The sequence below is a fragment of the Mirounga leonina genome, unplaced genomic scaffold (assembly GCF_011800145.1).
Source record: "Mirounga leonina isolate KUSES-001 unplaced genomic scaffold, KU_Mleo_1.0 Mir_153, whole genome shotgun sequence".
Lineage (NCBI taxonomy): Eukaryota > Metazoa > Chordata > Mammalia > Carnivora > Phocidae > Mirounga > Mirounga leonina.
The window spans coordinates 990,177-1,016,559 of record NW_023270387.1 but is presented as its reverse complement, the minus strand read 5'-3'; the positions used below and the strand labels follow the sequence as shown (position 1 = coordinate 1,016,559).

Sequence of the window (26,383 nt, the reverse complement as noted above, 5' to 3'; positions counted from 1 at the left end):
GCTTTTTTTTTCTGTTGAAAGACACCCCCCGCCCCGTCCTGGAGAACTAAATCACATTATAACGTTGCAACAGCGTCCGCGCGTAATCAACCTGTGTTGCCTCACGTTCGCGATGTGGCAACTGCTGAAGACACGGCTTTATAAGGGACCAGCAGAGAGAGCAGTGACCAAGCCACGGTCCGGCGAGCTAGAGACGCCCACGAGGGGGCCTACCCGGAGGAAGCCAGGATGGCCGCAGCCTTGGCAGAAAAGGCCACATTGAACCTGAGGATGCTCCCCCCGCTGTTGCTGCTCTCCGCGCGGCTCGCGCAGGCCTTCCCGGTCCCCGGGGCATCCCCAGAAGAGAAGAACGCGCGAATCGTTCAGGTAAACGGACTCCCCGGTAGGTCGGTGCGTGACGTCCGTGTGGCTTGTCTCTTCGTCTTAGTCAAATCAGCCTGAAATGATGTGTGTGTTCTGTTTGAGCTCAAACATCTCGCTTCAGGAATCTGGGGGGTTCCTAGCTGGGCTCCTCAAACTCTGGGGAAATACTGCAGCCGAGCTGCCTCCAGCCGGGGACCCCGCTGAGAAGGAATGGTTTAAATTACAAAACTAAGTGGTTTTCTTTCTCACTCACCTAAGATGTTCCCCAGCCATTGTCCATAACCCAGTTACTCCACGCCTGGTGCTTTCTGTAGGGACTTGTCTCTGCAGCCAGAAATCTCAGGTGGACCGGAGAGCACGAGGACGGGCAATTAGAAGGAACTGGAAGTCAATTCCTAGCGCAATGAGATTTCCTACACCGGATTCTGTTTATAAGCAAACATGTTTATAAATGTTCATAAAGCAAAACCAGCAGCTATTTTCCATTGTTGTACGAAAGTCAGGCCAAATTTTAAAGAAACATCGGAGAACGTGGTCACAAACTTGTCATGCACAATTTCCTTAGCACTGCAGTTTCAGGAAAGCATTGTTCTTTTTGTTTTATCCTTTTCCTTTTTTCTTAAGTATCTCTTACAGTGGTAATAGGAATAAGCCCCCGGGGTTAATAGCTAGAGCTCAGTGAGTGTTGACTGCATACAGGATGCCCTGCTGAGCATCTCATTCATCCTCACTGCAACCCTGTGACAGGGTATTATTATTCCCACCTTAGAGACCAAAGTGAATCGTAAGTCCATTCAATGGTGTGTCCAAAAACTCAGTTAATCTGTGGCAGAGCTAAGATTTGAACCCAAGCCTCTCTGAATCCCACAGCCTGTAAGAGTACAAAGTGCTCTGTCCTGTGTCACCTGCCAGGTGACAGGTGTTCCCGGGCTGCTTAGGGCGAGAGAAGCCGTACAGCTGGTGTAGCAGCCCCCGGAACTTTGCCCCTTCCAGAGGGGCTGCGGTGGGGAAAAGGCTGACGCCGATGAGGGTGCTGTTGCCCCAAAACCAGTTTGGAGTTCTTCTTGTGAAATTGTCAGTTCTCATTTGAGAAGCATCAGGGATGGCTGGGACCTGAATTTGTCATCTTGGCAATTTCCCTCCATCTGCGCATGTCCGTGTCTTAGTGAGGATGATTAGACCTTATCAACAGTAGCGGAAAGGTAATTTTTTTTAAAAGATTTTATGTATTTATTTGAGAGAGAGAGAAAGCACATGAGAGGGGGGAGGGTCAGAGGGAGAAGCAGACTCCCCGCCAAGCAGGGAGCCCAATGCGGGACTCGATTCCGGGACTCCAGGATCATGACCTGAGCCGAAGGCAGTCGCTTAACCAACTGAGCCACCCAGGCGCCCCAGCGGAAAGATAATTAAAAGAGAATCCACATCGATGCAATGAACACCTGAAGAAATCAATATACACCAGCGCTCTTTATTTTTCATAAGTAGGAGCCAGTCTCCTGACTCTGTACTAGGGTTTTGCATGGGGACTTGGACCTCATCCTTTATGAAACACATGTTCTTTTGTATAAACACTAACCGGAGCGCTGGACGGAGGGGCTGTTCTGACCCATTGTCCCTGTTCTCTCAAACTCGACCCCAAATCCGTGTTGTTGCTCCTCCATCAGGTTATTAGCCTGTTAGAAGTCTGTGGTGGCGCAGGAAGGATGCACAATGCCCAGGGAGCCGAAGGTAAGGACACAGCAGGTCCCGTCACGTGTGTCTCTTTGTCCAGGATTACCTAGAAAAGTTCTACCAGTTACCGCAGAAAGGATTCCGGTCTGCGAGGCAGAACAGCTCTAGTGTGATTGTTGAGAAGCTGAAAGAGATGCAGCGGTTCTTTGGGTTGAACGAGACGGGGAAGCCGGATCGCGAGACGCTGGAGATGATGCAGAAGCCTCGCTGCGGGGTACCGGACAGTGGAGACTTCATGTTAACCCCGGGAAACCCCAAGTGGAAACAAACTAACCTGACCTACAGGTGACAGTTTGAGTTCCAGAACCCGACAGGGGTGTTTGTTGAGCATCTGTGACGTGCCAGGCACTGTCCCAGGATGTGGGATTCACGGGAGACAGGTGGCCCTGCCCCGGAGAGGCCAGAGTCTGGTGTGAAGGAGCAAAGACCCCACAGGCTCTCCTCACCTCACAGCCTGACGCTTTTGTCCTCCTTCTCCAGCAGCCTCAAGAGGATGATGGCAACATTAGGCTGTCTCTCTATGAACTCCATGTAGGACCCCAAAAAAGGCTCACTCATTGCTGGACAGCCTAGCCCCACGTTCCATGCCTCCTGATGATGACAGTTAACGATACCCAGTATTTGTTCAACACTGTGATGTGCCAAGTACTGAGCTGAATACTTGACATGTACTTAATCCCCACAACCACCCTATGAGAGGGCTACTATTTTATGATCCTCCTCTTATGAATAAAGAAACTGAGGTTAACGATAGGGAGGGACCTGTGCAGAGGCCACGTCTGTCTGCAGCCTTGACGCCTGCCCCCTCCCTAGGCCCCCTCCAGGGCTAGCTCCTCACATATACCCCTCACTCCCAAATGGAGAAGCGTGGTCCACTGTGGCCTGCCCTTCTAAACCATAACAAGTCCTCCTCCCGTCTCCTCATTTTGAAGGATTATTAAGTACACGACACAGTTGTCAGAGACCGATGTAGAAGCTGCTATTAAGGAAGCCTTTCAAGTGTGGAGCAAAGTGTCAACCCTGACCTTCACCAAGATCTCTCAGGGAGAAGCAGACATCGAGATCACCTTCGTCCAAGGAGGTAGGCTCGCAGCCGTTGTGCTCAGATTTGCCTTGCCTGGCTAAACTGGGACTCGGCAGGGACCTGAGACAAACTGTCTTGTTTCAGATCATGGCGACAATTCTCCATTCGATGGACCCAATGGGGTCCTCGCTCATGCCTTTCAGCCGGGCCAAGGTATTGGAGGAGACGCTCACTTCGATGCAGAAGAAACATGGACCACAACTTCCAACAGTAAGTTAACCAAGGTCGCATCAACATGCAGCTCTGAATTTGCTTTTCTCACATCAGAAGCCCCTCCCGCATACATACACACACACCCAAGTTACTGCAACATTTCAAACTCACACAAGCTGATCGTTTTAAATTTTTGCTACCTCATAATGCTAAGTAAATTTAGGTTTTAAAAAAGCCCTTGGGCTAAGTGCTGACCTTGTTTTCCTAGGACAGAAATCAAAAAGCTACAGACCGTGGCTAGATCCTGCCCCGTCCTGTTTGTATAAATAGTTTTATTGAAACAGGGACACCCTTACTGGTTCATGCATCACCTAGGGCTGTTCTCACAGCACAACTGAGCTGAGTACTTGCTACGGAAAGCACACGGCTCACAAAGCCTAAAATACTTACTATCTACACCTTCACAGAAGAAGTTTGCTGACCACTGCTTTAGGGTATGTGTTTCTTTGTAATATTCTGAAATTTAATGATGTTTGGAGGATGTCCTTATTTTTGGAAATCCAGAAATAATCGTGTTCATTTGGAAAACTATCCCACTTAGAAAACAGCCACCATGTTTTTCGTCGAGTTATTTCATTTCATAGAACTCTTTTTCAGTGGTTGTTGCTGTAGGACAATCCACCCCTTTCAGGAGGAGACTGATAATGAGAAGAGTCAGACCCTGAAGGGAAGAAGTGAGGATAAGGACAGGTATATGCAGACCACGTGGTAGTTCACAAGGCCACGGGGCAACAAGACGCCACAGAACGCTTTAGAAAATAGGAAAGGACCCTTTTATCTTTGCTTGGAACCTGCTCCTCCCACCATTTTCTCAACATATATGTTGTGAGTGTTTTTTCCACCCAAGTCCTTGTGCTAGGAGCTGTGTGTACCCAAAGATAACTAACACCCCACTACTTTGAATTCCTCTTGCCCTCCCCACTGGTGCACGTGGTCGTCACCTCTTACCTGAACTAAATGATCCAGACGCCCACGTGCTTCCCAAGCTCCCTATATCTGCTCACATTGCACCCCCAGGCCCCTTCCAAAATCTCTCTCTGCTCTGCCCCATGCCGCCCCGTCTTGTCTTTCAGCTGGAAGTGAGGACTTTCTCCTCAGAATCCCAACAGCCTTTGTTTCTCTTTCTCAGCTGCTCTCGTGCCATTCACGTCATTGACGTGCATCTCCCCTTCTAGACTGTGCATCATGGCAGATCCCCCCAGGGCCCCGCACAGCGTGCTCCAGGCCCTCAGAGAGGTTTTCTGAGATGCATTCAGGAATGCAAAAATGCAAGGATGTGCAGTCAGGAAGAAAGGTCTTGGAACACGGTAGAATTTCACTCGGATAGTTATCAGTAGGAAGCTGAACGCTGTCCTCAGAGCACAGGTCTTGCCATCAACCTGGATTTGGCCCCAGCTCGACCACTTACCAGTTGCCAGACCTCCAACGAGATACCCAAACTCTGTGGGCTTGCAGTTCCTTTACTGTAAAAATATTTCTAACAATACTTCACACAAATATTGTGAGGACTGAATCATATCACGCTTCCCCGCATGTAGAAAGTACTCAGTTTTAAGAGGTGGGCATGGAAGACCATGTGCACTGTGTATGTGGGGCAGCCGGAGTGAAGGGTTCACATCACACGTGTCTGCTGGGCAAGTGAGGGGTTCTTACACTTGGCCAAGGAGCTTGGGCTCTATCTGACAGAAGTGTGAGCCTTGGAAGTCAGGTTCCCAGCTGGGGAAGGCATTGTGCTCCTAGAAGTTAAAGATGAGGGAAGGAGCGGGGTTTGTCTCTTTCAAACAAGGGGGAGGGTGGAGAATCCTCGAAGCTACTTTGAGAACGGGAATCAGGGAGGAGCTGGTGCTGGCTGATGGGTGATCAGGGAGGCAAAGCAGGTCCGTCTGCATCCAAGGCTAATGGCAGCCCGGCAGGCTTCTTCTCGAAATGCCCTTGCACTGAGACTCTATCGAAGGGGCTGAGGGCCTGGGAGGCTGGAGAGGGCTGCGGAGCCTCACAGGACTGTGGGGCCTGCCATCCCTTCTCTCAGCCTCAGGTCCACATCCATGGAATACCTGAGTCAGAATAAAGGCAGTATTTCTTGGTTCTGAGATTTGATGAGAAGCTTCTCCACCTGAACCTACAACTCCTACCTTGATTGCTTCCAGCCTCTCTCTTCAGGTGCCTGAGGGAAAATGAGAAAGACAGGCATGGCAAGTGCAGTTTCTCCAGGCTCTGTTGGCTCGGAAGCCGCGTTCCTTGAGATCCTGTTGTCTCCGCCCTTGGATCCACTCGGAGCCACTGACCACACACGCTTGCATTTCAGATTACAATTTGTTTCTTGTTGCCGCCCATGAATTTGGCCACTCCTTGGGGCTCGCTCACTCCACTGACCCCGGTGCCTTGATGTATCCCAACTACGCTTTCCACGACCCCAGCACCTACAACCTCCCTCAAGATGACATCAACGGGATTCAGGCCATCTACGGTAAGGTCATCAGAAGAACCCTGCGTACATGGTGAGGCGTGGGCTTGTCTAGGATGTTCTTCGAGAAGAGGGATGGGATTAGGATTTTTAAGTAGAGGGTGGGGAAGGGGGGAGGCACAGAATTCAAATTGCTTTACTTCACAACTTAAACTGGAATGATCTCTGAAAATCACCATTCTGACTTAAAATAATAATAACTTTGAGAGGGCCAAATGTACAGTTACTTTAGTGCCTTGTGGGGTAGTCTGGTAGGGTTTCTCTTGTGAAAACCCTTTGCTTTCCTGAGTGTCCGAGGTACTCCAACAGTCACACTACACGGAAGCTTATAGAAAGCTTTGTTGTTGTTGTTGTTTTTTAAGGTCCTTCAAACAACCCTGTCCAACCAACCGGACCGACCACACCCACAGCCTGTGACCCCAGACTGACGTTTGACTCCATCGCCACCCTCCGTGGAGAAATACTGTTCTTTAAAGACAAGTATAAGACTGAACTATTTCTTCCTTTGACTTAACTTACTGGCATAACTTAGAGCTGGATTCTCATCGAGTCCCATGTTACATACCGCTCAGCTTTTCCTTCGAATTCTGTGCTTGTGCATCTCATTGCAATGGATTGTGTTTTCTGGGTAACTTGGAACATCCAGGAAAATTTAAAAAAAAAAAAAAAAAAAACCCGCAAAATGCATAAACATTCTGCTGTGGGTGATAGCGTAGCGGACCGGGCTCCAGGTGCTCGGGAACGTCCCACAGGGGTTTAGCAGACAGAGAAACCCCATCCTCGCCCACCCACATTCAGTCCAGTAAATGGGAACCATCACGTGATAAGCTGGGGGCAAGTCATCTCACCGGTTGGGTTTTTCAGTCTTCCATTGGCTGCTTTGTGACTGTGTGATCGGGGCCTGATTTACTTGTATTGCTTTTGCTGGAATACTCTAAGTATCCTCAGCGTTTTGTAGGAACGACAGTGAGCCTTGTCAGGGCGTGCAGAGGGGACAGGGCAAATGTCATCATAGAAGGTCATTCCTAGGACGTCCCCTAAAACCTGTGAAGTGCCCAGCAGGTGAACGGCATTGCTGCATGTTGGCTACGGAGCTCAGCACCGCCTCCACGACATCATCCTACCTCCCCGCAGGCTCGTGGGGCGGGCGCTCATGCGGGATCCCGGGCGGCTACCCACTCACAGCCTTGTGCTCTGCTAGGTACTTCTGGAGGAGACACCCTCAGCTGAGAAGGGTCGAACTCAACTTCATCTCTCTGTTCTGGCCGTCCCTGCCCGATGGTGTACAGGCGGCCTATGAGGATGCCGACAAGGACCTCGTTTTCCTATTTAAAGGTAACTGCCTACGTTTTCATCCTGTTTTAACTGTCCCTGAGGTGAGGGGAAGACTTCTTTGTGGTCCCTTCCAGGGTGAGGGGAGGTGAGCCCATGAGAGCAGGTACCCTGTCCGGACTTGGTCAGGAGACCTGGGTCGGGTCGGGTCCCTGCCCCAACTGCTGCAGGAGCTTGAGCAGCTAACCCTTCCCTGCTCAGCCCTGCTTTCCCAGCCATGCTGTTCCTCCTCCCTCGTCCCGGGTCTAACAGTCTCCGAGTCCCCGCGGCTGTGGGAGTGTCTCTGCATCGAAGGCTCGTGACTGAGCAAGTCCCCCAGCTGTGAGGCCCTGCCTGTCGGGCTGAGAACCCAGAACTATTATTGGCAAATGCTGGGGAACCACTGAGACTGTTACAGCCCAGTGAACTTGACCACCTTGGTCTTTTAAAGACTCTTGTTCCATTGTTTCCATGATGAATTTACACAAAGACTAAGAAGTGATACCACATTATGTTATGGGAACAGAAGGACTTTATCTAAAGTATAACCTGGTTTGTTGGCAGGCTGCCGGTACTGGGCTCTGAGGGGCTATGACATTGAGCAAGGTTATCCCAGGGTCATCTTAGACTACGGCTTCCCAAGCAGTGTCCAAGCGATTGATGCAGCTGTTTACTACAGGAGAAAAACCTACTTCTTTGTAAAGGACCAGATCTGGAGGTAAGGCAAACTATTGTTTCAGTTAGAGATTGAAATCTGCATATTTACCGTCTACAGACCGCGAACAACCAGCCATCTGAAGATTTTTAAAAACCCAGGGGATCTCTGATAGGCATTCTTTTTCACAAAATGATGGATGTTGCCAAGGCTTTTGAAAGTGTCATTTTTATAAAATTAAAAAGTCTTCACAATGGTATTGAGGATTCTACATCAGGAAACAGCAAACCTTAATAAGGCACCAGGAAGGGATGCAAAGAGAGAGGCTAATTCTCAGTTAGGAGTTGAATTCTAACACACTCAAGAAAATGCTATTCAGATAGCCTACAAAACGTGGTGCCCACATTGGACTTGTTACCTCACTATGCGGGGGGGGGGGGGCGGGGGGGGGGGGGGAGGAAGAGAGAGAGACTAACTATGTACCCATTAAGGAAATCCTCAGAAAATAAAACCCTTCTTTTGGAAAATAACACTGTGCTAGCCATCAGAAGCCTGTTTCAGTGTTAATGCTACCCAGGTATTTTTTAAATAGGATCGTACACTTAGGTAGAGAAGTCTACCATTCTTAGGCCCAGGAAATAAGACAGTATGAAGACCAAATGAGAAAATATGTGTGAAGACACTTTGTAAAGTATATGCAATTTAAAGAAAACCATTGTCGTTTTATACTATACTGGTTTTAAAACATGGGACTTTTTTTTTTGTTCATTAGATATGATAACCAAAGACAATCCATGGAACCAGGTTATCCCAAAAGCATAGCAAGTCTCTTTCCAGGAATAGGAAGCAAAATTGATGCAGTTTTCCAGCAGAACCGTAAGTAGAAAAAAAAACTAATAATAAATTTGTTTAAAGTTTTAAAATAACGGATTTGCATTTGAATGTTATTTGGGACAGGCATGGGGTCTTTTCAATTGAAAACATCTGAGATCCACAAACTAATTCAATACTTTATCTTTTTTTTTTTTACAGATGTCTTCTTTTTCTTCAGTGGACAGATATATTATACATTTGATCTTGGTGCTCACAGGGTTACTAGGATCGATAGAAGCAATCGATGGCTCAACTGCAGATAAAGCTGAAGCAGTCACACATATTTGCATCCATTTTCCGCATGTGGAAGGAAAGTCTAGTTTGCGTAGCCATTTTCCTGGGTCCTATTTATACTTCTCTCGACAATGAGTAATGCTGTTTGCTATCACTGTCCTCATTGGACCTCCCTTCAGTGGAAATACATTTGGAGTATCCTGTTGTCTCCAGGGCTGATTGAGTGCCTATGGATTCCATCTCAAGGGAGGAGATGAAGCCTTCCCTGTCACTTCAGTATTCACTATTTCGTTACTTGCTTACCTGACTTCCAAAATGCTTATATATGCCTAAATCTCCTTTATCTGCTACATACAATTCAGCACTGGGTTTTGGTGAAATGCAGAGACCAGGAACAGCGTAAACAGTCCCTCTTGCCTTTACTGAAAATGTAGTACTATTTTCCACTCTTGGAAAAAAAATATTGTTGATCCATGTTGTGGCTTGAATTGTGTCCCCCCAAGAGAGAGAGGTTGAAGTCCAATCCTAGGTACCTATGAATATACCCTATTTGGAACTAGGGTCTTCAAAGATGCAGTTAGTTAGAATGAGGTTATGCTGGAGCAGGGTGGACCTAGGGACTGGTGTCCTTGGAAGAAGAGAAGCAACACAGACACATAGCAGATGAGGACATGCGCGCGTGAAGACCAACCTGGGAATGGCGCTTGTAGAAAGCCAACCGTGGCCAGCAGCCACCAGAAGCTGGGAAGAGGCAAGGAAGGATCCTTCCTAGTGCCTTCAGAGAAAAGAATTTCATCCTCCCCACACCTTGGGTTTAGACTTGTAGCTTCCAGACCTGGGAGAGAATAAACTGGGTTGGAGCCTGTGGAGCTTCCTTATGGCAGCCCTGGGATATCTACCAGCTGGATACCATACCCCTGCACTTAAGAAAATGAGTCAACACAAAACGACAAAGTTGAACCCTCAGGAAGAATTACTGTCACCTTCCCCAAAAAGGAGCAAAAAGGGGAGGTACCACTTTCTCTTCTGTCTCCTCCCAGCTCTATCCTTTTAGAGTCTAAGCAAATGGGCTAGTGATTGGAACTGTTGTTCCTTATTTCTTCTTTTCCAGGGATACTCAGGAGGGCACACTACCCATAAGTGGGATTTACTGCACAAACCAAACAGTGCTGGGCACAAAATTCAATGACTCTCTTAAATTAAACTAAGCTGAGATGCATACATTTGATAGTGGTTCTTTTCTGTCAAGAACTTTAGGATTCTGGGACCATAATGGCTAATCCAGATATCAAAATCATTATAATGTCATATTTGCAGTTGTTAGAATATAATGCAGCTTATTACACATTAAATAAGTAAATTTTAAAATATATTTATTACTAACATTCTATTTTTCAGCTCATTTTTACATCTCACAGATAATTTAGTAATTTGGTACCTTATTCTGGTTCAAAAATTAAGTGAGTTCAAAATAGATATATTAAATGACTGACTTGTGATCTATAATTTCTTAAGATGCTACCACATAGTTCATATAAAGTATGAAAACATGGCAAATTTCAGTATATTTGCAGCCATTTATTTTCTTGTCAGCATTAACTTTTAGTTTCCATTTACAAAATATTTTGTAAATATTCAATTTCCTTTACAGATTCCCTCAAATATGTCAGCACATTTTTTCTCCACTTATTTTACAAGATGAGAAAACAAACTAGGATACACTAACATTCATTTATTCAACAATAAGTAATCACCTACATGTCCCAGGGACTGTGCTAGGAAAAAGGAGTGATAGAAATAATTCATTGCATCAAAATAACAAGTGCAAACATGAGAGTCAATTTCAGACTGTCATATTTTCTAAGACATCTTATGTCCCTTTTTACAAGCATGAAGATGGGAGATTCAGAACACCTGCTAGTTATGCTAGGTTCTTGCCCCAAACCTCATATATATACACACGTTGTTGAGATGAAAACCGAGTTCATACTATTTCTTTAACCATATTTCACACAGCAATGTGAAGTGAAACAAAGAATTCAAAAATTACTCCTTTTTGTAAAGTTCTCTTCTTGACAATATGTGGTATTTTCTGGCTGTTACACTGAAGTTTTATGTGAATACAAGAGCTCCAAGAATCTAAGCTTAGAATTTAAATAATGAGAGTACTTTTTACCTTGGGTTAAATTTCTTCGAAAGCAAAGGCTAAGTCCAGGCCTTGGTGCGGTTATTTTATTGGGGACATGTTCCCAGGAAGCAAGAGCGGGGAGGCAGGCAGAGTGAGGTAGAGGAGAAAACCGAGACAAGGGCGCTATCGAGGTTTCTACGCCGGGCAGCTGGGGCTCGGTGCCAGCTGAACCTCCTGAGATGCCTAGCCCCCAACACCTTTCACTGTTGAAATCTGGAAGGGAAGGGAGGCCGGGCATTCATCCTTCTGTTCCTTCGTGCATAGGGTGGCTCTAGGCTAACACTTGGGAGGAAAGCAGAAAGTACGCCAGAGGCATCTCCTACATCTTTGCTGATGGACGATTAAAATGATGGGAAATTGGAGAGGTCTCCTCTGGAGAAGTTTCACAGCCCAAGAAAGAAGACTTATACATACTGATGCTGACCTATGTTAACACCTTCTCCCCACTCCTCTGCTGCGATAAGACCCCAATTTCATTGAGGTCATAATACATCCAACTAACAATACGTTTTGTGGTCTTGCCTATGACCAGGTGTAGCCAGTGTTTAATTTCTTGCCAAAATGCATATGCAGAGTGTTGAGTGCGCTTCAGGAGAGGGCCTGGGAGCTTGCTTTCTCTGCCATCCCCGTTGCTGCTGCCCTATAACGAAGACACAACCATCAGAGCTGAGTAGCCACCTGGAGACCACGAGGCATTGCACTGAGAGAGCAGCGCAACCAGGTGGAGGCGGCCCGTATCCTCGGGGGTGCGGGGTTGCCATATGAACGCTGGGCTACCCCATCTGTGCTTCTTTTAAGTGAGGGAGAAATAAGTTTTTATTTTCTGAATCATCTGTTAGTCTGAGTTCTCTATCTAACCAAATCTTACCCCAGCTAAAGCATCACACGAAACATCTGAAACCTACCTCACCTCCCTGCAGTGAAGGTCATCTCATAGGGCTTCCAGTCAGCTCTCTGGTCTCTCATTCTTAAACAGATTGCACAGCACAGAGTCTCTAAACACGTGAAAAAACCTCCTAACATGAGAAATAGGCACCCAGAAAGAAACTTTGAAGAAATAGAGACAATTCTTGGAGCAAAAGAAAATGTCAAGATAGACTTAAAAATACTATACATTCTCAAAAGATAAGGTATACTCTACATCCAAACACCACTAGCAAAATGCAAGAAAATAAATAAAATATTCAGAGAATTAAAGCTCTTGGAACCTAAAAACACAACTGGGCTGGAAAATAATGTTGGCAGAAAGTAGTAAAATAAATATCAGGAGCACGGAGTTTCAGTCCACAAGGTCCAACAGATGTGTATTTTAGAAAAGGTAAGGGAAAATAGAGTGGGAAGAAATTATCAAAGAAACTACAGAGGAAATTTTTCTTGAAGTTTTCATAATGAAAGGGTCTGCCTTCTGCCCAGTAATGTTAATGCGAAAAGAAAAAGGAAAAAAGAAAAGAAAACCACATCAAGAGACATCATTATGAAATTTCAGAATATCTGCATAAAGAGAACATTCCCAACATTTTTCAGAAGAAAATACATCAAGAATCAGAATGAAAGACTTCCCAGCAGCAACACTAGATTCTAGAAAACAATGCAAGCGTGCTTCTAATGGCTTAAAGAAAATTTATTTTGGTCTGAAATTCTGTAGGCACACTCAACCAGGTGTCAAATGGAATAAGGGACATTCTTAGGCATGAAAAGATGGAAAACATTCATTTTCCTTGTACCCTCTACACTGTCCGCCCCGTCTCCCCCGGCAATCTTCAAGTATATTGGCGTCAGTCGGCCAGATCTCCCAAAGCTCATCTGGGCTCTCCTACCTGCTTCCTTGGGCTCTCCACACACCCCCTGTGTCATCCACATCCTACCCATTTCATTCTTCAAGAGCCAGCAGGAGCCCCACCTGGCTGAGCTGCTAGACCACACTCATCAGCGGCGATCCTACCTTGGGCTCTTCTCACGCTCTGGAATCTTCAGTGCACATTTCGCCGCTCGCCTCAGTTTCGTCTGGCATTAATTTCCCCAACGAGATTGGAACAGTGTCTTACTCACGCTTCAGTTTATGGTGACAGGCAAATAGCAGGTGCCCAACGCACATGGGCTGTTTATCCTAGTTCATTACGGTAATCTGACTCCTGATTCAATTGTCTTTTCGTGATACCTTTCTATCCAAGATATTCCGGGGTTTCGTTCAAAAGAAAATTACTTTGCAATCTCTCAAGAACTTCGAAGATAAGAAGAGCTCCAACTTTGCAAGGACAACAGTAACTTGGACGCTGGCTTCCTATTATATTCAATTCAGTAATGAACAGTGATTGTGTTTACTCAAAAACTGCAGATCATGATTGCAAAATCAAGTTAACCTAAGGGGAAAAAAAGCATATCATGACACACTTCATGGCAAATGTCCTTTTCTGGTATTAATTAAATGATGATACAAGCCAATTCATGCCACGTCTTACTCTTGTTTTCTAAATTCTGTGGAAACAGAAACAGGCTTCAACAGAAAAGAGAGAGGAATGAAGAGCCTTTTGCTTCAATTTTTGCTCCTTATAACGTTTTCTTCTGCATTTCCTACAGACCGAAAGATGGACACTGAAGAGAACATGAGGCTGGCGCAGGTACTGTCTCAATACACGTTAATAACGACTATCAATAAAAAATGAATTTTATTGATTGTCTTGGAACCTAAAAAGACAGCAAATTCCTACAAAAGATTCTGGTACTTTCCCCTAGCTCTAAGGACACCAAGTAACCATGTACAGGGTGGAGGGTGGGGGTAGGGGTGGGAAAGGAGGATTTGCTGCCATTTCAAGCAATGGGTCCAAGTGAAGACGGAGGGAGGAGAAAGGGGACAGCCCTGGGAGAAATGGAGATCTCTATATAAGAATGTCCATACCAACCAGGGGGACCCAACTACAATTTTAGGTCCCCTTACCCCTACGTGCATGACAAATACTTTGCCTTGGAGATTCCCTCTAAAAATCAGTCCAGTGAATTTGCCATATTTGGTTACATTAATTAAATTGGCAAAATGAACAATGACATATCTCTTTTAGAATTTGTTTTAAGGAAACACCAAAGTGAAAGTAGACGTGTAAGCTGTGTGATCCTTTAACACACAGAATCAGCTGATTGTCTTCCCTGGAGGGTTTGGAGTTCCTCCCGGGAGAAACTCCCTGGAGGTTTGGAGTTTTATAGGCTCTGGGGTTTGTATAATTCTGGTCACACACAGCTCAGCCACTTGTTGAGAACTGAAGAGGCAGGACGACTCTGCTTCCTTCCTTTCTTTTTTCCTCTCTCGCTCCTTCCTTCCCCTCACTACTTACTTCTTTCTTCCCACCTACTGCTGAAAAGGATTTCAGACGATTTTGTTTTATCCTGAGATATAGATTTGCTGTCCTGTAGTTTGTGTCCTTTTTTTGTCTCTTTGGTCAGGCATATCTCAACCAGTTCTACTCTCTTGAAATAGAAGGGAGTCATCTTGTTCAAAGCAAGAACAGGAGTCTCTTAGATGGCAAAATTCGGGAAATGCAAGCATTTTTTGGATTGACAGTGACTGGACAACTGGACTCAAACACTCTTGAGATCATGAAGACACCCAGATGCGGGGTGCCTGACGTGGGTCAGTATGGCTACACTCTCCCAGGGTGGAGACAATACAACCTCACATACAGGTAATGCTTCTGCACACTCTTTTCCCCCTAGTCCCCAAACACGGGAAGACAACAGTTGATTGCACCGAGCACTTCCTAGGTGCATGGCCCTTCATGGGTCTCATTTATTCCATCCTCCCCATGACACTGGCATGTAGGCACCACTGATGGGACCACCTGAAACACAGGGACACTGAAACAAAAGGTTATTTACCATCGTCAAGTCTTACCAGCAGACTGGCTCTGGCAGATATGCTTTACTCTCTAGCCTCGGCCACTTGCTTATAAACTCAGGACCAGAAACACAGCCATCTGACTGCAGCTGGTTGAAGGTACGGCTGGAGTATGCTCAAGAGAAAAGGGGAAGAGCCTGGAGCAACCCGTTCATGTTAGAGACACTTGTGGGCGAGAGTTATCAAATCTCAGGTAGACCCTGGGTGAAGTGAGGAGTTTGCCCCCAGGCATCTCAAGGAGAGGGGGCTGAGGTGCGCTTCCGACCGGAGTCGGTGCCCTTGACTGTGGCTCTCAAGCCCTCCTGGCAGGCCCCGAAGTGCTTCTCATAAATCTCTCTTCACTTCAGTCTTAGGGGTTAAAAATAACTTTAGCAAGATAGGGAATATAAACCAGAGGGAAATCTTTTCCTGAGTACTAACTCTTTAAAGCTCTCAAGGGAGACTCTTCATATATGACACATGCATAAGACTGATTTCCACAAGCCATCTGAGAAAGCAGATCTCCATTCCTGTACACAGCGAGCACATACCTGAGATTAATACTCTCGCTCTCAGGATATGATCTTAGGAAAGTCACTGACCCTCTCTGAGTCTCATTTGTTGAAGTGTTATTATACTCCCTGATGAACAGGGCGGATGACAGGACTGGATCACACAGCATATGTAAACGTGCTTTATTTAAACAGTAACGTATTATACCAATCCAAGAACAGCACGATACTATCCGTTACTGCAGCCTATGATTTATAAGAAAGGATCTTTTTGTCTTTGTGTGCCTACATGCATGTGTCATCACCAACTGATCTATTTTGGTGATTTGTGAAGAATCATAAACTACACTCCAGATATGGCACGAGCAGATGTGGACGAGGCTATCCAGAACGGCCTAGAAGTGTGGAGCAGAGTTACTCCACTGACATTCACCAAGACTTCCAAGGGGATTGCAGACATCATGATTGCCTTTAGGACCCGAGGTAAGGTTTCCAGCAGAGAAAAAAGTATGGCTATTTCCATCTCAGGAGATTTGGAGAGGCTGACATTTTCTTCCCCCTGTGAACTGTATCTCAGTCCATGGCTGGTGTCCTCGTTATTTTGATGGCCCCTTGGGAGTCCTCGGCCATGCCTTTCCTCCCGGTCTGGGTCTGGGTGGAGACACTCACTTCGATGAGGATGAAAATTGGACCAAGGATGGAGCAGGTGAGCCCAATTTTCTTCATGAACCAAATTTTATTATTCTAAAGAATCCCTGAAATAGCTTTGCAATTAGTTGCTTTTTGCTTCTCAATTTCCCCACAGTTTCCATATTCCAAGATGACATTGATGGAAGTGTTCAATATCTATTAGATAACTGTGCTTGTACAGGTCAGGGCCTTATCCACACAATGCCTTCCTACAGATGCTAATCCTTTCATGATCTGAGCATTCTTCGTGTACTTGCACACTCGTTCATACACCCACAATGCCTGAAGGTCCACTGTGGGCCTGGAACTGTGCAAGGCATTGGACAGACCACAGAGTTGTACTGGACAAGTTCCAACCCTTCAGAGCTTCATGATCTTGTATGATGTGAGGCCCAGACCACACACCACCCCACAAGGCAGCGTGTGCTATGTGTTGTTGCACCAGTGGTAGAAGTCATCTCTGGCTTCAGGATTGAGGAAGACTCTAGGGAGGTGGTAATTCTGAGTTAGTGATTGAAGGATGGTATTGTGGGCCCGTGGCCCCTAGACGGTCGATCTGAAGGCATGAACTTACTCTTCTAACACTTGCCCATCTGCCAAGGAATTAGACCCTAATCTTTGTTCAACCTATTCCTTCAGACCAAGTGAGTTGATTTTATTTCTTTTAATATGCCTGTCTGGTACTAAAATAAGAAAATTTTTATTACTTTTCAAACAAAAATCAAAACTTTACTATAGTAAAAATATGTGCATCCAACAAAGGAGCAGGCTCAGGAGACTTTAGGGTTCTCCCCACTCCATTTACTGTCATTGACAACAGTCACCTTGGGTCTGGTATCTGGTTTCCTGGGTCCCAGGAAAGCAGCTATGAGTCTCCTGATGTGTGGTATATAGGATCACACAGTTCAGTCCTGACCAAGTAACTCCAGAGAGTCTGTGGGTCAGTATTTGTAGTTTCTGCAAATCAGCACATGATAAGATACTCTACAATTTTGGTAAATGAAGTCAATCAGAAATCCTTTACTCAACATCCACCATGACCCAGGCTCTGTGATATAGAGTACATGATAGTGTGCGAGACTCAGACCCTGCCCTTGAGGGGTTTATAGTCTAGGGGACACACTCAAATAGCAATTAAAATCAGTATGACCAACATTGGGATAAAGGAAACTATAGCAATGTAGTAGGAGTGCATAAAAAAAATTGAACCCAAACACAGAGGTCAGGGGAGGAAGTGATACCAAACCTGAGTTGAAGGCTAAGCAGGAACTCAGAAAGCAAAGTGGAGTAGACAGTGCTCCGGAAAGAATAACCCAACCAACTCAAGTACCAGGGTTGTGGCAGAAATGGTGGACAGGATCCAGACCATGTAGGGTCTGAAAAGCTAGCATAAAGCTTTGGAAGTCATTGAGATGACCTGAGTTTGAATTCTTTTCAGAGTCCCGTGTCCCATCTTGCCAAAAGCACACCCAGCAATACTGAAGCCAGACAAGGGGCACCAGCAAAGGCCAGAGCAGAAAAGCCTAAAGGACCATTAAATAATCCCTGGTCATTCCATGTTTATTTTGTTCAAACATCACTGGACAAGACTCCATCACAGAAGGCTCAGCCTTTTCTTTAGGATCCATAGGCTGAGTTGCAAACCCATGGACAGTCTTCTATTTAGAACCTAACAGACTAGTGGGAGAGAGAGAGAGATAAAAAGGTGGTTTCACCGTGCGTGGTGAGACTTCCAATATGGGTGAATAGGAGGCACATCTAACCATTCCTCCATCCAAATACACACCTGGATACCCAGCAGCAGTTATTAAGCATCCACTACTGATAGGCAGTTCAAGAGTCACCGGGAATAAAAGGTGGCCAAGACACAGTCCCTGAAAAGATGCATCACTTCATGAAAGAAACAGTCAGTGCAGTCCCTTACGTGCTATGACAGAATTAAACACTGAGTCTCTGGAAACGCAGAAAGGTGCATTTAACTCAGCCAGGAAAGGAGGGGGCAAGTACGAGAAGCCTCATGGAGGAGATGATTCTAGAGAGGTTTCCTGAGCAACGAGTAGAAGAACTAGGCAAACAGGGATGGGAGAGATAATATTCTGGGTAGACGGGATGGAGGTAGTAAGACATAGAGACTAGAAGGAACATGGCACAGATGAGAGATGCAAATGATTGAGTATGGTTAGCTCATGAAATATGAGAACAAAATATGAGTCTGGAAAAAAGGCAGGGACTAGATCGTGGAGGGCCATGGTAAGGTGTTTGGACTTGATCCTACAGCCAATGGAGAACCTCTGAAGGATACAAGTAGGAGAAATGTGATCACATCCAGTACAGCCCAGCAACAACCAGAAACTGGTGGCTTCTATTTTTTTTTTTTTTTTTTTTTGTATTATCTATTTCTCACACACCTGTTTCCTGCCATTTGCTTGCTCTGGATCATAGTTCTCCATGATATGACTAATACCAATTACTAGTGTTGAAATATTTCCCAGATAAATGATGGAGCATATAACAATTACCCACTCTATGGCAAGCCTTTCCTTCTCTCCCCTTAGTTACTTCCTAATCTCAGATGCAACCATTCTTCTTTTGATTGACCCACATACCCATGTTTTTCCTGTTTTTGTTAAGGATTCAACCTATTTCTTGTGGCTGCTCATGAATTTGGTCATGCACTGGGACTCTCTCACTCCAATGATCAGACAGCTTTGATGTTTCCAAATTATGTCTCCCTGGATCCTAATAAATACCCACTTTCTCAGGATGATATCAACGGAATCCAATCCATCTATGGTGAGCAACCTCATAAATCTGAATATACGTGAACTAAATAGGAAACTTTCCAGAAAGGAAGTGAAAAAATCACTTCTTGAAATACCACCATGAAGAAAATATCCACTTGGGTAAGATCCTTCTGTGAGTATGTCCACATGCCTTCTTAATTCACTGTGCTATTCTGTTCTCATCAAAGGCAGTCTACCTAAGACATCTGCTAAGCCAAAGGAGGCCATTGTACCCCATGCCTGCGACCCTGACTTGACTTTTGATGCGATCACCACCTTCCGCCGAGAAGTAATGTTCTTTAAAGGCAGGTAAACCCATTCCCTTAAACACCTCAACTTCCTATGAATATTTTTCTTTTCAAGAGATTTGGAGGTAAATAGGGAGGAAATCATGGGGATAGTGGGGAAATGTTCCTTTTCCTTTTCCTTTCATAACCGCCCATACTCTTTGAATGTTTTACTATGTGTATATATCTCTTGCTTGTTTGATAAATTAATTTTTAAATGTTCTTAAGCAAATTTTTTAATTGCCATTGGATAAGAAGGTGAAGTAGAGTCATTTTCAGTGACTTCTTAGCTAAAATAATACACCAATCCCAGTGGTCCTGGAGCTGACCTATACCGTTTCAGGAGCCAATGGTTAAATTTGGGGGAATTTTGTAAACCACTTCACATCACTTCTGCAGCTTGAAACTGGCCATGGCTGGAGTATCTACACCCTGGAAATCAGCAAATGATAAAAATTAGGTCTTTTTTCTACCCAAAGAGCCAGCTGGTAAACATGAATGACCATGATTCCTTCATGTTGCATCAGTGAAGTCTTCGCTGTAGTAGGAACTCTCTTCTCTCCCCATGTATAACTTACTGGACTTCAGGGGCACCTGGGCGGCTCAGTCGGTTAAGCAGATGCTTTCGGCTCAGGTCATGATCCCGGGGTCCTGGGATCGAGCCCCGCGTCGGGCTCCCTGCTCGGTGGAGAGCCTGCTTCTCCCTCTCCCTGTGCCTGCCTCTCTGCCTACTTGTGCTCTCTCTCTGTCAAATAAATAAATAAATAAAATCTTTAAAAAAAAAAAAAAAAACTTACTGGACTTCAGTTGCAACATTTGTGTTTACCACGACTGTATTTTCAGAACAAAGGATTGAGACATAGACCATCTCACAAGTATTGGGGCACAAGGAAAGAATATTTGAAATCAGTCCCCTTCCACCCACAGCTATACAACACTCGGATGACATGCTACCACCACCACGCTCTGCACCACAGAGGCTGAGGCCACTTGCCAGGGACATCAGAGAGGGGCGGCCCAGCGTAGGAAGAGCTTTTTGAGTCTCATTCACGGATTCAGAACTTTACAGCCAGAGGGGAACATCTCAGGAAATATTTTACCCTGCAATGATAATACTTCTTTATTCTAGCAAACATCAGACCAAAAACTTTTTCTTAGATGCTTGGTGTTGCCTTGGAATTTTGAGTATTGCTGATTTGGCAAAAATGAGGCCATTGAGCACTCAGAATTGAGATTTCTGTGGGTAGGTTGCTACTCTAAGTTCCCAGGAGAGTGGGCACAAATGCATGTCCTTTGTAGTCACAGGGTAGAAGTGAGCTCACAACCACCTACACTGGCTGAGGAAAATCGTGTGAATGCTCTAAATTATTTGAGGAGAATGCTAATCAATTAAATAAAAGACAAGCCTAGGTTTACAGTGTTTCCACTGGAGTATAGGCTGTTTGTGGAAAGTGTTTTTTGTTCATCCCAGGCACGTATGGAGGATCTACTATGATATCACTGATGTGGAATTCGAACTGATCTCTTCATTCTGGCCGTCCCTGCCGGGTGATGTTCAAGCCGCATATGAGAGCCCCAAAGATAAGATCCTAGTGTTTAAAGGTAACTTTGCCCATCATGATTTTTCTTCTGTCTCTGGAAGCCTGAACTGATTGGTGGGTATTTTGGGGTAAGAAACACAATATTCGTACATGGGCCAGATGGAGAGTGCTTCTGCCATGACCATGGGTTCCTTCAAAAACAAAACTATCCAGGGGTTCTCTGTGGCTGTGAAGACAAACATCATCCCAACTACACGAGAGCTAAAAGAAACCTGTATGGTAAAAACTAAAAAACTATCTTTTTTTCTGCCAAATAAAGGGAACCCATCCCTCTTTTATATTCCTGTTTTACTACAGTTGTCAGATTTAGCAAATAAAAATACAAGATGCCTTGAATTTCAGATAAGACACAAAATTTTTTATTATAAGTATGTTCCTTGCAATGTTTGAACATACTTATACTAAAAATGAGTCATTGTTTTTTTGAAATTCAAATTTAACCAGAATCTTATATTTAAGTTATCAATGCTATTTTTATACGGATTTCATCAGATTACTTGCCTTTGAGAATACTTGGGGGCTGAAATCTAGGAGAACATGTCCAAACATAGTTGACTGTTTCGTCAAGAGTTAGAGAAATAATCCAGTGAAACCAAATGACATGCATACCAGTGAGCACACCCACTATTGGGGTGTGTTATTTGTGTAATCGTAATGATAAAAGCAGCTAAAGAAGGCAGTAAGAATAAATGGGGACATGAGACAACTAAATCCTGAGAGACGAGGCATCTAATTATTTCCAAATTTCTTAAGACATCTATTTTTCCCTCTGGGTATTAGATCAGAAGATAATCACTTTCTCTCTTCCTAGATGACAACTTCTGGATGATCAGAGGATACGCTGTCTTGCCAGATTATCCCAAACCCATCCATACACTTGGCTTTCCAAGACGTGTGACAAAAATTGATGCAGCCCTCTGTGACCACAGTGCCAGAAAAACCTACTTCTTTGCGGGCATTTGGTGCTGGAGGTAAGTTTGCAGACAATCAACCTCTTCACTTTATTCTGCAGAAAACATCCACATTGCACCGCTTTAACACGGGCAGAAATAAACCTAACCTATAGTCCTCTTAGGGTCAATTATGTGAAAGCCCATCTTGGGTAGATGACATCCACCAAACAAAAGAATGCTTCAATGAGTCCAAAGATCTTTCTCCAACATTAAAAAAAAATAAAGATAATTTTGATGGATTCCTGTCTTATGGTCCATATATACATGGAATATTACTCAGCCATCAGAAAGGATGAATACCCAACTTTTACATCCACATGGATGGGACTGGAGGAGATTATGCTAAGTGAAATAAGTCAAGCAGAGAAAGTCAATTATCATATGGTTTCACTTATTTGTGGAACATAAGGAATAGCATGGAGGACATTAGGAGAAGGAAGGGAAAAATGGGGGGGGGAATTGGAGGGAGAGATGAACCATGAGAGACTATGGACTCTGAGAAACAAACAGGGTTTTAGAGGGGAGGGGGAAGGGGGGATGGGTTAGCCTGGTGATGGGTATTAAGGAGGGCACGTACTGCATGGAGCACTGGGTGTTATATGAAAACAATGAATCGTGGGTCACCACATCAAAAACTAGTGATGTATTGTATGGTGACTAACATAACATAATAAAATAAAATTTAAAAAAATAGAATAAAGATAAGATAAAATAATAAAGCTGGTGATGCCAACCAAATTGCCAATAACACAAATGTATCTATAGGTCAAAATCTGTGAAAGCTCCAAGCTGAGCCCTTACTTTTCTTTTTTTTTTTTTTATTGCAATGTACTTATTATATAGTGCAATATTAGTTTCGGGTGTACAATATAGTGATTCAACACTTCCATACAACATCCTGTGCTCATCACAACAGGTGCACTCCTTCATCCCCATCATCTGTTTCCCCCATCTCCCCACCCACCTCCCCTCTGGTCACCACCAGTGTGTCCTCTGTAGTTCAGAGTCTGTTTCATGAGCCCGTACTCTGATTTAATAGTCCCTCAGAATAGCATCAGTCTGACTAATGATGTGGATTTTCCCCCTCATCATTTCTTGTTTTTGAGACACTACAAATGATTCAGCCAAACATAATCTTTGACATGTTTTTCATTATTGATCAAATTACTTTTCCCGTATGAGGGCTACTTTTTCTCCGCATCCCTATTTGACCCCAAGTGGGGCAGTGGAAGGATTAAGCTCCCTGAAACAAAGATCCCCTGGAAACTTTTCCAACCCCTGCATGCAGGTATGATGAAGTGACCCAAAGCATGGACAAAGGGTTCCCACGGAGGGTGGTGAAATTCTTCCCAGGAGTTGGTCTCCGAGTCGATGCTGCTTTCCAGCATAAAGGTGAGCATCAGTGCCTAACCCTGTAGGATACTTGGGAGACCTCACTGGCTGAGAGAGAAGATAGTACAGAAATGTAACTGCTTCCATTTTTTTTTTAAGGTTTGCACTATTTATTTATTTATTATGTTCAATTAGCCAACACATGGTAAGTACATCATTAGTTTTTGATGTAGTGTTCAATGACTCATTATTTGTGTAAAAGTTTTAATGTAATTTTGCTCTTCTCGAGTACCCATAAATAAATAATAATAATAAACTCTATAAATAATAAACTCTAACCAGGCAGGCATTCTCACAAACCGAATTAGTGAGTCCTGAATCATAGGTTCTGTTATACTATTTCAAATCCCTGCAAAAAGTTAATTTTACTTATCATTGATCCAAGATAGCCCTGGAAAGACATCCCCCTGAAGAGTTTTAAGTGTGAAAAATGATAAGCACATGAACTGGACAATGACTCTCAAGCTATTATGTGCATGGTTTAATATGTGCACTTGGGGGTTATGTGAGAAATGACAAATTCTTCAGAGTTCCTGAGGCAGATGTAGGACTGTGGGTGAGAAGCAGAAATCTACAGCTTTAGAAGCACCTCAGGCAACTTAAGGTCCAGTCTAGCTACTATATCTTCAGACTAAGACCATGGACAACAACCTAGAACATGGAGTAAACAGGAGTCTAAAAAGTTTCCTGAATGACACCATCTTTTATTGCAGTGAAATCTCACACAAAACCTTAACACCTAAAACAGACAGAGCAGAACAACCCAATGAAAATGAAGATATAGGGTCCAAGGCCATACCCACAGGGGACTTCTTCTCCCTCTTGCCAAGACTCTGTTCTGAAACCTAGTAGGAGAACCTCTGGCGTGAACCACAGTCTGGCTAGGAAGGTGGTGATCCCCTTGACATTCATGTTCAGACCTTGGCTTCTTCCTTGGGGAAATAAAAATAACAATATTTCTCATGTGACAGTAGTAAAGTAAAATATATCTAGATAATACGCAAGTTTCTGTTCTCTCCATAATGTTCAATTATTTTATTCTATATGCATACAGTTAACAAGTGTGGAGCCATCATAGAGTTGTGCAAGATAACTAATAATGATTCTCTCTCTCTAGGATTCTTCTATTTCTTCCGTGGATCAAAGCAATTTGAGTACGACCCCAAGGCAAAGAACATCACCAGAATAATGAAAATCAATACCTGGTTTCGGTGTAAAGAACCATTAAATGCATCATCTGATTTTAGTATCAGTGAGGAAGGAGTCCATTCAGGAGGAGCAGAGATGTTTTATCATAAGAACTTAAACTTGCTTATTTTTAGTATTGTTCATGTGCTGAAAAAAATCTATAGTTATCAATAAATTCATGGACCAAAAATAAACCTCCAGAGGTCTTTTAATCTGAATTCTCCTTCAAAGTGGAATAGAACTATTCTTTCACATAAGTCACCTGTCCTTGTTCTAGATATCTATTCAACAAAGATTCCACGGATATTTTCAGCTGCCTGATTCTTTTTACAAGAAGTTATCATGCATAAGCAAAACTCTCGCTGTACTTTAATCCTATTTTATGCTTTGTGAACTTGAAGAAGTAAGCCACGTATCTTATAATAACTAAATACTGCAGACATTTATTAAACCAATCTTTAGCAACCTATTTTGTCTGGACCTTTGCAGCTGGAGGCCCAATAAACTGCAACCCTCATCCCCACCCATATTCTGAAACCACTGAGAAATGATGCTCAGTTGGGAGAGAAAATGCCACCTTTTTTACTGATAAAACTTATATTAGTAAATGTACCTGTGGGCAAGCTAGGTTCCTAATATCAAATTCTAGAAGAAGACGTACTTACACACAAGTCATGGGGAGAACTGGAAAGAACCAAGTCTCCCTAAGAATGTGAGTCTTCTATAGGTTGCATGGAGCCCAAAGAGAAAGAAAGAGGATGGAGTTACATGTGCCAAGTTTCTGTTCCCAAATTCACCAATCAAATAAGTTATTCCACCTGCCAAATAGGAGCGCGAGCCTCGAGAGATAAAAGAGGTATTACACGACAGGTGCTCCCCCAACAATTAGGAAACTGGTAGGAGAAGGAAAATAGTGTTCCCTCTAACCTCCCAAGCATAGGCCAATGCATTTAACCATTCCTTAGAGAATTTAAAATCAGATTTTATACACACCGATCTCATATACAAGAAACATAGACTTTTCCTCCCTGTGTTTGAAATATTGGGTTTCACCTGAGCCAAAACCTATAGATGAAAAGTTCCTGTCCTCTTTGCTACACTATGTATTTGTTGAGTTTCTAAATTCTTAATGGTTAAATTTTACCTTTCCTCCCTCAAAACAAAAGTTTGGCTAAGCTCTTCATGAATTTTCTGACCCAGAAAATGGGAGGTTGTCCGTTGAACTTGATTCTGATGAGGTGATAGATTGAGCAAGTGTCACCTAATAGAAAATATGCATAGAAAATCTCAGAAATTCCTATAATCACATTCCCTACCTTGAGTTCATTGTTCCCAGATTCCTATTAGAAAGGGACATAAAAGAATTATTGCATGTTTGAAATAGAAAGTAAATTTTAAAGAGTACAGCTTAATACCTAGCATATAGTAGATATGCTAGTCTTTGTAAAAAAAAAATAGTGTTGGAATAATCAAATATCCATATATACACACAAAAAGAACCTCGATCCCTACCTCACATGGTTCATAAAAATTAACTCAAAATGAGCCATAGATCTCTAGTAGAAGAATCAAAAATATAAAACTTCTAAAAGAAAATATTTAAAAAAATATTGTGGCTTTAAACAGAGATTTTGAAATAGGGCATAAAAAGCATGAACCATAAAAGAAAACACTGATGAATTAAATTTCACCAATACTGAAAACATTTGCTCTTCCAAAAAACATTAAAACAATGAAAAGTCAAGCCACACATTAGGAGAAAATATTTTCAAAACATGTTTCTGATAAAGGACTTGTATCCTGAATATAGAAAGAATTCTTCTAACCCAAAAAGAAGACAAACAACTCCATTTTCTTAAATGGCCAGAATATTGGCTGAGTGGCAAATAAACACATAAAGAGATGTTCAACATCTTAATCATTTAGGAAATGCTAATTCAAACCACAACGAGATACCACTACATACCTAACAGTATGGTTCAAATGAAAAAGACTG

General features: G+C 43.6%; 2 protein-coding genes across 3 annotated transcripts; both read left to right on the top strand.

Moving 5' to 3' along the window:
* Positions 1–203: 203 nt before the first annotated feature.
* On the top strand, positions 204–9,372 carry MMP8 (matrix metallopeptidase 8). Its single transcript, XM_035008713.1, has 10 exons — positions 204–366; positions 2,135–2,379; positions 3,027–3,175; positions 3,263–3,388; positions 5,697–5,858; positions 6,218–6,335; positions 7,057–7,190; positions 7,731–7,884; positions 8,594–8,697; positions 8,854–9,372. Exons 1-10 carry the CDS (start codon positions 229–231, stop codon positions 8,955–8,957), a joined length of 1,434 nt encoding a protein of 477 aa, XP_034864604.1. The 5' UTR covers positions 204–228; the 3' UTR covers positions 8,958–9,372.
* A 4,234-nt stretch (positions 9,373–13,606) lies between these two features.
* MMP27 (matrix metallopeptidase 27) lies at positions 13,607–24,581 on the top strand. 2 transcript variants are annotated; one of them, XM_035008801.1, is made up of 10 exons: positions 13,607–13,734; positions 14,552–14,790; positions 15,828–15,976; positions 16,071–16,199; positions 18,815–18,976; positions 19,155–19,275; positions 20,725–20,855; positions 21,666–21,825; positions 23,096–23,199; positions 24,317–24,581. In XM_035008801.1, the coding sequence occupies exons 1-10, from the start codon at positions 13,633–13,635 to the stop codon at positions 24,559–24,561; spliced, it is 1,542 nt and encodes a 513-aa protein (XP_034864692.1). In that variant the 5' UTR covers positions 13,607–13,632; the 3' UTR covers positions 24,562–24,581. The 2 variants fall into 2 exon arrangements, with proteins under 2 accessions (XP_034864692.1, XP_034864693.1); XM_035008802.1 differs by lacking the exon at positions 23,096–23,199 and having other exon boundaries at positions 24,317–24,437.
* Positions 24,582–26,383: the final 1,802 nt, after the last annotated feature.

What these genes read in the sequence shown, in the direction of transcription:
- MMP8 (XM_035008713.1), top strand. Translation starts at nt 229, where the DNA reads ATGGCCGCAGCCTTGGCAGAAAAGGCCACATTGAACCTGAGGATGCTC. An exon ending in ATGGACCACAACTTCCAACA is followed by an intron (nt 3,389 to 5,696) that starts GTAAGTTAACCA and finishes CTTGCATTTCAG; the next exon opens with ATTACAATTTGTTTCTTGTT. An exon ending in CGGGATTCAGGCCATCTACG is followed by an intron (nt 5,859 to 6,217) that starts GTAAGGTCATCA and finishes TTGTTTTTTAAG; the next exon opens with GTCCTTCAAACAACCCTGTC.
- MMP27 (XM_035008801.1), top strand. Translation starts at nt 13,633, where the DNA reads ATGAAGAGCCTTTTGCTTCAATTTTTGCTCCTTATAACGTTTTCTTCT. An exon ending in TTGGACCAAGGATGGAGCAG is followed by an intron (nt 16,200 to 18,814) that starts GTGAGCCCAATT and finishes GTTTTTGTTAAG; the next exon opens with GATTCAACCTATTTCTTGTG. An exon ending in GTAATGTTCTTTAAAGGCAG is followed by an intron (nt 19,276 to 20,724) that starts GTAAACCCATTC and finishes TGTTCATCCCAG; the next exon opens with GCACGTATGGAGGATCTACT.